A 12,760-nucleotide genomic window follows, 5' to 3' on the forward strand; every position below is an offset into this window, starting at 1 on the left:
CCATTATTTAGTTTTGGTGTAATTTTTTCTAATATGAGTTATTTATAATTAACAGCATTTAAATTACCAAAAAATTGACTTCAAACCCTGAAATTCAAGTTTCTCTATATATACAGTGTTTTTGTTTTTTTTGTTTAAATAAAACTATAAGCAAATTTATTAATTTTGTTTGACTCTGCCCATTTTGCAGTTTCTGAATACTTAAAATACTGAGTTCAAATCTTCTACCCCTTAAAAAGAATTGTGGCTTCTATGAGGCTAATTTCGTGGCATACGTCCACTCATAAACTCTCACTTGAACATTGTTACTGTCACAAAATAAAAAATAAAACTCTAACAAGTTTAAAAAACAAACAACAAAGTGAACACAAAACCCAACCGCCCCCGCCCACCCAATACCGTCCACCACCATCGCACCTCATCACCATCAGCATCCGTCTCCTCCTCCTCCTCCTCTTCCTGCTCTCTTTCTCTCTCTCTCTCTCCCTATCCTTCTCCCTTGTGGTTATTTCTCGTATATGTCCACACTGCAAATTTTCCGATTCTCACCTCCTAGAACTTTCTAGGTCAACTATGAATTTGATATTTGTCACGTTATCACTTAACGATTAGTTTTACAGATGACTAACTGATGTATAAGGTTGTGATGAAATCATAGTCATTGTTTGAAATTGAAAAAAGTTAAAATACATTATATGAATTTGAAATTAAACAAAAACTTGAGAGTGCAAACTATAATTTACTCAATAATATAAGTTCTAGGGCCTATATCAAAACAACCAGTTAAATTATCACATATATCAGAAGAAAAAAAATACTATCATATAAAATGGTGACTGGTGAGGATTCTGGGAATCCGTGAATCGTGTCCTTTTATCGTACCCCATGCGGTCAAAAATCATTAAAAAAAAATTTTATTTAAAATTAAACACAAACAATACCTAACAAAAACTGACTGCACGATGTACGATGAATGAACACGATTCACGAATTCCTATGATTATCACCAATAGAATCCAAAGAGGATGTGTTGGGTTAAATTATCACATATATCAGAAACAAAAATATTAAAATATTATCATATAAAATGGTGACTGATGAGCCTATAAAATGGTTTTATGTGTCTTCAAGGGGAAAAGATCCTCTTCGGATCTTTCCCACCAAAGCCACCAAGTCCACTTATCCGGACTCTTGAAATTTGATTCAAAGGTTAAAATTATTATAACTTTTAAAGGATCACCTATTTCTAGCAGTTTAATCAAATTTCAAAAGTTCGAATGAGTGAACTTGATGACTTTGGTGGGAGAAATCTGGAGAGGATCTCTTCCCGTCTTCAAGTCCTAGTTGACCTGAAACATAAAAAGCTAGCACAAACATTAATAAACCCTAATTAGGTTTAATGCGTGCCAATGACATTACAAAGCATGCATCACCTATTTGATAAGTGCTGCAAATTTAATTATATTATCTTTTAACTGTAATCGAAAAGTCTAAACTTTCAAAGACATCTTAACTAGGCGGACATGAAAATTTTATATAATTAAAGGAGCATTAATGCGCCATGATCACTTTGGAATCCATATAATGGAATATCCTCCAATTATATTCGTTTATTAAACGTTGTACGGTTAGTTTTCATCAGGTACTGTTTATATTTAATTTTTAATAAAAAGATTTATAATGATTTGTGACTGTACGATACACGATGAACATATGTGATTGGAGGATCCTCATTCCATATAATGGATAAAGATTATCTTCTCCATAAAAACTAAGAGACTATTAAAAATAAGACTCTCTATAGATTCTATGTCGCCTCATATTTTTTGCACAATCATATATAATGTTGGCACAAAATTAAGATTAAACTGTAAAATGACATAAAGTCCATAAAGAATCCCACTATTAAGAGCGTTCCCTTGGCATTTCTCTACTCTCTAATCTAGTATTTCGACTTTCATATCAGAGGGTTAATAACTGCAAGAATCTCCAAAAGAAGAGTAAAAATACCCTCAAAATATATACACTTCTCTCTAATCCATTTTGTTTCATCGAAACACACCCTCAAAATATACATGCTGCTTAGAGCATCTTCAAAAGAAAGTAAAAAAGTATAAATCAACAATAACAATAAAAAAGATAATATTTATGTTTTTCAATCGAAATATCAATTCTTATATAATGTGATGTAAATTGATAGCAAAAGTGCTTCAAATCTATTTTTAGTGATTAATAAATGTTTTTCCCATTTATGCTTGGCTAATGGATACTTGGAAGTATTTTAGATGTTGACGTTAAGTTGATAAGTTAAATTCATATTATGGGTTGATATGTAGTAGTTTTCGCGCAATGAATATGTTGCTCTTTTGTAATTGAAAAGTTACAGATTTAAGTCTTGGATATAATCTTTTTGTAAAATAAGGATAAGATGGTGTACCATAAACATTTATTTGATTTTCACAAGAAAGAGAGAGGGAAGCTTTATTGATTTAGAATCGCCATTTTTATGTAGTAGTAGTAGTGTGCGTTAATTTGTGGCTATCTAGCTAGATCTTTATCATGGGGTTCCAGTCAACTTGATGGGCTAGATATTTTTAGATATATACTTTATTTATCAAACTAGTGAACCATCATAGAATAATCATTTGAATGAATAAGGCACGATAAAGCTTCAAATTCTTTCCGGAAAAATCTGCAGAATATCGTTTCTTGTCCGAAATAAGTAGGATGCTGCTGGGTGACCGATTCCCTCTTTTCATCAAAACTTCAAATTCTCACAGGTATGGCCAATATTCCATTCATGACAGCAACTTGCCATCGAACTTTAACAAGCTGAAATTAATTTCGTACAAATTTTTCCAAAAGAATATGTACTTTTGCTACTAAATTATTCATTAATTGCTAATTAATCAACAATCATGTTTTTTTTTTTTTTTTTTTTTTTTTTTTTGTATAGATAAATGTCACTTATAATGTGTGCAGACGTAGATTGTTATTTTACATCGAAAAGTTAAGAACTTTGCACGTGATTATTGGAGTTAGTCTAAAATTAGGATGAGTTCGGTGATTGATAAAAGAAGTTCGGTCACTCCCTTGAACTATTACCAATTTTTTGAATTAAACATTTCAACTTCCTTCTTGATATTAGAATATGGTAGATCTTTAGCAATAAAAAGACATATAGGGTTCTCGAGTATATGCCCCCATACTGCCATTCCAAGAAAATATTTGTATAAACATTAAAGGTCAAATGTTCGTTAAAAAAAAAAAAAAAGGCTGCAAGGTAAAGGATGCATAAAATTGTATCCAAACGAAAAGGCAAAATTAATCAAATTGTAGTATTAGGGTTAGTAGTCGTTGAGATGAGTTCGGTGATTGATATAAATTAGGTCAAGGTTCGAAACTCTTTAACATAACAAAACACAAAAAACGAAAGTGCAGAAATAGCTTTCAGTGCGTAGTACTAGCAACATGAGGAGGTTTTCGGTATGTACATATACCACAAAATACAACCGTCGAGACAGCCGAGATTGCTGCAGGCTCAATCTGCCCTACTTGTCCATGCTACCATAAAGATGTGCATGATTTCATAATTCAAAATTTAAGCCACCCATGCCCCAATTGCAAAAGGGCAAAGCGGCCGATTCAAGATTTAAATATTGAGGGTCCTATTGTTAAATACAAGTTTATAGATAAAAACAGAGCGCGAAGCACGTAAAAAAATTTCTGTTTATTCCAGAGGCATTTCATCGAATACTTGATGGCCTTATTGTCGTCAGCCAAATCAAGTTGCGCACATTTCAACAGATATCGACATATGCCGAAACATTCTAATGATTGATATATAGAAAATTTGTCGAGTGTTATAACATAATCTGTCGAACTATGCTTAGCAGACATTACATCAAACACTTAGTATAGGCACAAAAATGACTCATACCAAACATTTGGAAGGTCCTTAGAAGGCCTTCACATGTATATTTTCTGCACTTCAGATAATCATGAGACCACCTTGGTCTCTAAGTCCATCCGCCCCTGCCCATGATCCTTAATTCCTAATAAAAATAACTTAATTAGATCTCATTAGATTGTAATCCTTAATTCCTAATAAAAGTAACTTAATCATATCTCATTAGACTATAATATTATATGACAATTAACAAATAATATGTTTTCTATAATACTCCACTACCAGAACCCTATAGGGCAACATTATAGTGTATTATATAAATATGTAATCAATTTGCTCAAAAAGGTGCTAGCATCCACAAAGGACCTCTATTATTTAGTGCTTCAGAGTAAAATAATATTCCAGTATCACGATAAGTTAATAGTGATTTTTGTGCTCGCAGAGCTAAATTTTAAACATAAAATTCAAATTTATAGTTTATGTGGCATTTGATACAAGTTTTACTTTTCATTTGATATGTCATATTATATTATTATTTTATTACATTAAATTATTATTAAATTAATAAAATGTATTTAATAATTAATTTAAAAAAGATTTGAAGTTGTTGTCAATTTTGCCAATAAGAGTGAGAGCGGTCAATTCATGTCATGCCACATCAGATTTAGCTTTTGGGTTATAAAAACATTGCTGATATCTTTTTTTACTGTTAATGATGATTTGGACATTTGAATATTTCTTTTGATGATCTTACACAACTAGATATCAAGTATTTATTACCCAAAACACATGATATATCTTATTGAAGAGTGCTAGAATTAGTAGTTTCACATGTGTGTGTGAACTTATTCTGTTCATTTATGCTTGTATAAACGTGACTAATCCCATCATTTTCCGTACTTTTTATACTCAGTTAAACACAAGCCTTCTATATATATTCCATGCATGCCATCCTCAAAGGGAAAGCACAATTTGGTCACTTTCGCCAATTATACATGAGCATGAACTATGAAAGGTCCCTTATTCCTTTTCGAGATCACATGATATCTTCTCTTATCTTGTCACCACCACCACCATCACCACCATATATGAAACGAATTTTCAAGTTTACTTTCTGTGTGTGGTGGAGTGGGGTGGCCAGTGGCGGATCCAGGATTTTAAACTCGGGGGGTCCCAATAATAAAGTCATCGCTTCCTAATTGTGAAAAGTTGATTTTAAAGAGATAGCAATGAAGACAAAATGCCGCATCTTTAGATATACTATACTCCAACCAATCATATTCTTCAAACCACGAAACAACAAATCGTCGCTTTTTCTTTGCATGCAAAGTGTATGGGAACTCATACTTTGTAGGCCTACAAGGTCCCATTTGCAAATATGCTCTGCGGACCTCATCTTGAATATTAGAAGGATAGTCCTTCATTCGAATTCTTTTTCCCGGGTCTCTCTCAAGATTATTAAAATCAATGTCACACTCAATTTGTCTTGAGCTCGAACTACCCGAACAAGTAGATGGTGTTATTGGCTTTGGCTTGAAAAATCTTTCCATATTTCTTATTTCTAAACTACACATTTAACCAAAAACACAAAACATATACCAATCAACCAATAAACAAAAATTCCTTATTTCTTATTTCTAAACTACACATTTAACAAAAAATACAAACATATACCAATTACCCAATAAACAAAATTTCCATATAAATTCTAATGATCAAATGAGTATAAACATAAAACATATCAACAATCATATCAATAATAGACTAAAAATCTTCATCAATATCTAATATAATTTAATTGAGATTAGATTAGAATACCAAAAAACTTACTTGAATTGTGAACCAAATAGTGGTGACCTAGAGATTTGGGGAGGTATGATATTAGAGTAATAAAATTATAATATGGGATTGGGTGTGGGATTTAGAATTTTAGGGTTTTGAAATCTGAGGAGTTGGGGATTGGAAATTGGATGAATATGTTAAAGCTGGGCATTGGGGGAAACAGAAAAGAAATTTGGGTGAATATGTTATTGGGCATTGGGGGAAGCAGAACGGCGGGAAACGGGGGAAGGGTGGGACAGTGGGGAATGATGTGGGTTAGGGGAGGGATTTAAAATAATGGGCAAACACTTTGGGTGGGATTTAAAAAATAATTTAAAACAATTGGCCAAAACTCTGTTGTTTTGGGCCAATTATTTTCTTTCTTCTCCGGTCATCTTCTCCGACAAGAAGATGTCGTACCTGCAACCTGCACTGCACGAGGGGTCCCCAGAAAATTTCTAGTAGCGATTTAGGGTCGTCGAAGGGTCCTGGGACCTCTCAGGTCCCTCTGTGGATCCGCCACTGGGGGTGGCGAGGAAGTCGTAGCCAGCAACGTTAGCAGGCTCGAGGTCTTGTTCCGATAAACAAAGCCCTCCTCCTCCTAGATTTGGAGATCACATGGTATCAGTTGCAATGTCGATTCAGCATGGGTACGTATAATAAGGTGGTCCCATAAAATGGGGTTTAAAGGTATAATTAAAAAAATAAACAAAAACTAAAAAGTAGATTAAGCTACTTGAAATTCACGATGAACTGATTATTTATCAATTGATTAAGAGCAATTTGAGAATGAAACAAAGGAAGAAAGATGCACTTCGTTGGGAGGAGAAAATTTGGTTACAACAACGTGATTATGTAATTCATTCATCTTATAAAGAGAATCTCGTACATATAAAAAGACTGACATAAAACGAAAATAACAATTTAACAATCTCAAACCATCACAAATTGCAACATATTTTCACTTTCTCATGCATCTATATTATCAGTCACATTAGCGTTTGTGTTGCACGTAAGTTAATTTTAGTTTGTGAGAAAACTATCCTATGCAGTAATCCTACCCCGACTTTCTCACTTCCTCACTTGCCACCTAATTAAAGGAATATTCTCAAATAAGGATTACCACCACCCGAGGATGCTAGGCAAAAATGCAACTCTCGCCTAAAGAGGAACCGATTACCAAACCCGGAAATCAAAAACGATAAAACGGGAATCAAAGCTTATCCACAACTAAAAATAGTAAACAAACGAACCCCAAAACATATGGAACTTTTATCCCACTCTCACTTCATAGCTGAACTGGGTTACTGTAATTTGTTGAATATTCACCGACCAAAACCATTTAATAAAGCAACAACCGCCCAACCTCTCAGCATCTTCCTTCTACTCACTCCCACCATTCTTGCTCTGGTAAATTTAGAGAGAGAGAGAGAGAGTGCCATAAATGGCACCCCAAGATTTCCCAGATATTATTTTATTACTCTCCAGTACTTTTTACCCTCCTTATATTTGTTCTCTTTAATTATCCCCTGTTTTCTTCCGAGAACCTCCACTCCCACTGCCTCCATCTTTCCCCTCTTTACCTATTTCCCTTAGGTTTAGCTTCTCTTCCTGTTTTGGAGCTTCAACCTGATGAAGATCCAGTGTGATGTGTGTAACAAGGACGACGCCTCGGTGTTCTGCACCGCCGACGAGGCCGCCCTCTGCGACGCCTGCGACCACCGTGTCCACCATGCCAATAAGCTCGCTTCCAAGCACCACCGCTTCTCTCTCATCCACCCCTCCTCTAAGGAGTTCCCTGTCTGTGATATCTGTCAGGTATTAACTAGGTTACCGCTCGATTGTTACTATATATATCTTCCCTCCTTCCCTTTAATTCTCCATCCGGGAAAGATATTAACTTGGCTCGATTTTCTGATTTGGGTTTCTTAATCTTGATCCACAGGAGAGAAGAGCCTTCTTGTTTTGTCAGCAGGACAGAGCGATTCTCTGCAGGGAGTGCGACCTTCCAATTCACAACGCCAACGAGCACACCCTGAAGCACAACCGATTTCTTCTAACAGGTATTAAGCTCTCCGCCACCTCCGCCCTTTACGAATCTCCACCGCCGCCAACTGTAGCAACTGCTAGTTCTGAAACCGCCGCTACCGATCTCAAAAAGCATCAACCTTTGACCAAGGAATCTGTTTCCACCGCCTCCCCTCCAATTTCAAATCCAAACCCACCTCCAGTTGCTGCCAAGATTTCAACTTCAACCGCTGCAGTCAACAAAGGCGGTGAAAATTTGGTGGGTGCGACTAGTAGCATATCGGAGTACTTGATAGAGACGCTTCCTGGCTGGCACGTTGAGGACTTTCTTGATTTTTCTTCTGCCCCCTTTGGTTTCTCTAAGGTTTGCATTGATCGATCTCGTTCTTCCCAATAAAATTTTGAAATTTCCGTCCAGAAATGATTTCTGCACACTTCTGTTTATTTTAGTCTCTCTATTCTCGTTTGATTTATTTCATCCTAACGACAATAAGAGATGATGAGTTTGCGGAAACGACATGATTGGTCATCAATTAGTTAATTAGCCTGCGGGATCTGACATCTTGCATTTTTTGATTGGTGATGGCAGGCCGACAACGATATGATGCTGCCGTTTTCAGATGCCTATCCGGAAAGCAATCTGAACTCTTTCTCATCGGAAAATATGGGGATGTGGGTCCCACAGGCACCGCAAGCTCCTCCGCATCAGTATTCACAGGTGGGCGGTGGGTTCGCCGGGTTCAAAGAGACAAAGGAGGGTACAAACATGAATGCCAGCAACAGACTCTGGATGGACGATGGCTTCACAGTTCCTCAGATCAGTCCTCCATCTCTTGGCTCCAAGAGGTTCAGACCCTTTTGATACAACAAATTGGAGTGGGAAGCGATTTCCGCACACTTTTTTCTCCTTCTGCGCTTTATGTTTTTGTCGCTTGATTCTCGAAGGAGCGCAGACGAAGAAAACTGGTGTGCGGAAATCACCCATTTAGAATTAAACCTCACAAGATCCAATCCTTATATCCTTCTGAAGTAAATTTTAACGGAGGGATTTCGTTTGTTTGTTTGTTTTTTTTTTTTTTTTTTTTTTTTTTTCCTTCTTCTTCTTCTTGTGGTTTTACTTCGGTCTCTTCTTCCCACTTTTTGTAAGAGGGGAGTTTTAAAGGCTTTCAACTAACTCAGTTGGGGTGCTTCAGCTTCCTCTTCTCTCTCTCTTCCCTTTGTACTTATTTCGGAATGCAAGCATCAATGTAAATATCAACTGCAACTCTCTGTGATTTTTCATTTGCTTTCAGTTTATAAATTGTGTGGAATTGGAGAAGTGAGTAGATTTTCGGGAAATAGTAGGAAAGGCTTGGTCATATAACTGTAGATTACTTTTTCGATAAAGATTTTAATCGTGTGCCGGTTATACTGGCACGTCATGTTATAGATCATATAGGCGTTATAATTTGGACGAGTGACATAGTTTGTCATTGACCTAGCTAGAGTGGTGTAACATCACGCGGGGAGTGAACTTATATTCTTAACGGATTTTCTTTATGAGAATCTCGAAGATCTTTTAATCATATCTGTTTATTGTATATTGTGTGATTAGTTTTTATTAAGTGTTATTTATATTCAATTTTAAATTAAAAAATTACAATAATTTTTTATCACATTATGTACGATGAACATATGTGATTATAGATTCTCAGGTTTCTCTTGGAACTTATAAAATCATGCAAGCTAGAGGAACCTAGCAAAAGTGGTTTTAACATAACAAGGAATGAATTTATAAAACCATGCATGCTAGAGGAACTTAGCTAAGCTGGTGTAACATCACGCGGAATGATTTTATACCATCATGCATGTTAAAGGAATTTACGGCAACATGTTGTAACATGAATGAACTTGTAACGGCATGTAAAGTTATGACGATCATATAAAAGAAGTTACTAATCAAGAGTGTGACGTTGGAATGGCAGGTAGAGAAATTTTAAGTAGATGGTTAATGATGAAGAAGTTGACAGTCGGATGTGGAAAGATAAGTACAGAGAGGCAATTGACAAAAAAACAACAAAAAAAAGTACGAAGGCATGGAAAGAGGAATGAGGATCCTTTTTTTATTTTCTTTGTGAATGTTTAGAAAATTGTTTAATCGTGTCTATTCATTCATTGTATGTTATGCGGTCATAAATTATTTTAAATTTTTTATTTAAAATTAAACATAAATAGTATATGACGAAAACTGATTGCAGATAAACGAACACAATTAAAAAATTTCATAAAACCTCACAGGGGATCCAGAGAAGATCCTCATTCTAGAAAGATGGTCACGTTTTGTCTTGAGGCACAAGGTTTCAAGTCGTATGGGCAAGCACAGTGTCACTTTCATTTATCAAAACTCGAAAGCTCGTTTGGTTTTGTCTTGGTATAATTAAAACCTCATATGGCCAAACGTCAGTGCAAACGCACTTAGTTTGTTGATTATATTATGCATAAACATTGCTCGGCTACATACGTCAATTATTCTTACCTGTTAATTACAGTTTGATGCGTATAAAGACAGAATTAGAAGAGTATACAGTGAAGTGTGTTGTGTTTGTTGGCGAGAGTGAAATAAAATGCATATAAGTTGAGCACATTCCCCCCATTGGGTTCTCTGTGCCTCTGTCTCTGTATACATACAAAGTTAAATTCGTTAAAATCTCGAAAATAAAAATGTATATTTACGTAACACTCTGTTTTAAGTTTTAAATCTGAATGCATACAAGTTTTATACAACGTATCTAGTCGAAAATTGTTATTTGTATACGACATATCTAATCGAAAATTGTGATTTGTTCACAAGGAAAAACCTCAATGTCCAATCATGTAGGAAATATCCACTTTGACTGGTAGTCCAAATATAAAAATCTTTGTGGATAAACATTAAACACAAGGCTTTCTTTTTATTTAATTTTTTTTTTTTGTTTTTTGTTTTTGTGAAGTGTGGTTAACATCGATGTGAAGGGTGAATGTCCAAATGAGGAGAGAAACCCTAGCGAGTGTCGACTGAATGGTGTCATTTTGTTGTGGGGTCCAGTTAATTGTCTAAGAGATCCCCAAGAATATATAAAAGGAAATGAATCATCTCCGGATTCCTTCTATGATTCCATCAAATCTTCTCCATTAACTAATATGAATCCTTAAAATTTGATTTAACGGCTACAAACATATGCCTACTTTAAAAGTTATAATAACTTTAGTCGTTGGATTAAATTTTAAGGATCCGGATTGTTTGATGAGGAGGATTTGGTGGAAGGGATCCAGAGAGGAACCCTTTCCTACAAAATCCTTTGGTTTGGATATTTGAATTTCATGTCAAGCTAAGCTAGTAAATCTTCAAAACTTTTTTTTTCTTTCAAATAAACGATATTATTTATACTAAAGATTAGCCAACATGGTGGCAGACTTGTTGGCATCGCAGCGATGTGTAGAGATGTGCAATATTTCTTGGGTCAACAGACCCCCATCTTCACTAGTTTTTTGTGGTTCAAAATGACCCTACCCTCCTTAATGTAATAGGGGCAGTGGAGGGAGCGACCCAATAGCTTGGCTATGGTGTGTTCCTTGTAACTCCCTCTGCTGTACGTAGTTTTCCTTGTTTTGTTGTTTGCTTGCCTCACTGTAGGCTCTCCTTGTATTGACTGGCATCTTTGCTTGGGTAATGAATTAACCAATTTCCAAAAAAAAAAAAAAAAAAAAAAAAAAAAAAAAAGTGGAAGAGTGGAAGAGTGGGCTAAGCTTCACAATGGGCTAGTAATGTGGTTCAAATTCGCCTTTGGCGATAATAAAAAAGAGTAATGCTAACCCTACTAGCACAATCACACCTGAAAAGAATAATGCTAGATAGACCAACTTTTTAAATCAATTTACGAATCATGTGATGTGTCATTAATATAAAATAAGCACGTTAATCAACACTTATGTGATAATCAAATCATTAACAACCACATCATATGATTTACAAAATATAGTTTAAATAGATAGAATCCTTAGTGTTAGCTTTCTGGAAAAAATTATGCGTGTTTAAATTGCGTACAAATTCCCGATCAAGTTACACAACCATGGGCCCTATTTGCTTCACTTGCTTATTCTAGCAAATTCTTATTGGACGGATGTTTACTTTTTTAAACGGGTGGTTCACTTTTTAATTGATAAAGAGTAATGCTACATTTATTATCTTTTAAAATGTTGGTAATCTCACGTTTAAAAAAGCCCTACTTGATTTGGGGGCTAGCATAAATTTGATGCCTTTTTCAATGTATGAACAGCTAAGTTTAGGAGAGCTTCAACCAACTTTAGTAGTCTTACAACTCGCAAACCGATCAGTAAAATATCCGCAGAGACTTTTGGAGAATGTTCTTGTTCAAGTTGATCACTTTTTCGTACCAGTGGATCTTATCGTGCTTGATATGGAAGTTGTTCCTATGCATGAGAAGGAGATTCCGATTATTTTGGGAAGACCATCCACGGCTACCTCAGGGACTAAGATCGATGTGAAAGAAGGTCTCTTAACAATGACAGTCTTTGAGGAGACGATGGAATTCCGAATTTTTTATACCATGAAGCAACCTGGGAAGGTATATGATTGTTTTCGAGTAGACATCAAATTGTTCAAGCTTACTTGATCCGCAGATGCATGAGACATGGCTCACTCAAAACTGTGATGAGTACGAATTTGGAAAGTGAACTTTATGAAATGCAAGCTGCACTTAACGCACTACCAGCGATTGTTGAGGTTAAAAGTGTGCAACAAGTTGAAGGTAATCATGTCCGAGGTCGCCAGCATTTCGAGGAACTTCTCCCTTCGAGGAACTCAAGCAACTACCCGAGCACTTGAAGTATGCCTACCTTGGTGAGTCGGAAACATTACCCGTTATTATTGATTCTAAGTTGACTAAGGTAAAAGAAGAAAAGCTTTTGAGGGTGCTGAGAGAGCCCAAGACGACATTGGGTTGGATTATAGCGGATATAAAA

The 12,760-nt window shown here is 35.6% G+C and overlaps 2 protein-coding genes across 2 annotated transcripts; both read left to right on the top strand.

Moving 5' to 3' along the window:
• The first annotated feature begins 6,972 nt into the window (after window positions 1-6,972).
• BBX21 (salt tolerance homolog2) lies at window positions 6,973-9,023 on the top strand. Its single transcript, XM_068457779.2, has 3 exons — window positions 6,973-7,549; window positions 7,677-8,123; window positions 8,349-9,023. Exons 1-3 carry the CDS (start codon window positions 7,364-7,366, stop codon window positions 8,619-8,621), a joined length of 906 nt encoding a protein of 301 aa, XP_068313880.2. The 5' UTR covers window positions 6,973-7,363; the 3' UTR covers window positions 8,622-9,023.
• Window positions 9,024-12,042: 3,019 nt separating this feature from the next.
• On the top strand, window positions 12,043-12,472 carry LOC148695371 (uncharacterized). The gene is made up of 2 exons (XM_088698362.1): window positions 12,043-12,363; window positions 12,419-12,472. Exons 1-2 carry the CDS (start codon window positions 12,043-12,045, stop codon window positions 12,470-12,472), a joined length of 375 nt encoding a protein of 124 aa, XP_088554488.1.
• Window positions 12,473-12,760: the final 288 nt, after the last annotated feature.

This window comes from Pyrus communis, chromosome 8, assembly GCF_041283825.1.
Source record: "Pyrus communis isolate YQ-2024b chromosome 8, ASM4128382v1, whole genome shotgun sequence".
NCBI classification, from domain to species: Eukaryota; Viridiplantae; Streptophyta; class Magnoliopsida; order Rosales; family Rosaceae; genus Pyrus; species Pyrus communis.

Excerpts from the sequence above, each read along its gene's own strand:
- BBX21 (XM_068457779.2), top strand. The coding sequence starts at position 7,364 with ATGAAGATCCAGTGTGATGTGTGTAACAAGGACGACGCCTCGGTGTTC. Across the intron at positions 7,550-7,676 it reads CTGTCTGTGATATCTGTCAG|GAGAGAAGAGCCTTCTTGTT; the intron begins GTATTAACTAGG and ends CTTGATCCACAG. Across the intron at positions 8,124-8,348 it reads CCCCCTTTGGTTTCTCTAAG|GCCGACAACGATATGATGCT; the intron begins GTTTGCATTGAT and ends TGGTGATGGCAG.
- LOC148695371 (XM_088698362.1), top strand. The coding sequence starts at position 12,043 with ATGTATGAACAGCTAAGTTTAGGAGAGCTTCAACCAACTTTAGTAGTC. Across the intron at positions 12,364-12,418 it reads CCATGAAGCAACCTGGGAAG|ATGCATGAGACATGGCTCAC; the intron begins GTATATGATTGT and ends CTTGATCCGCAG.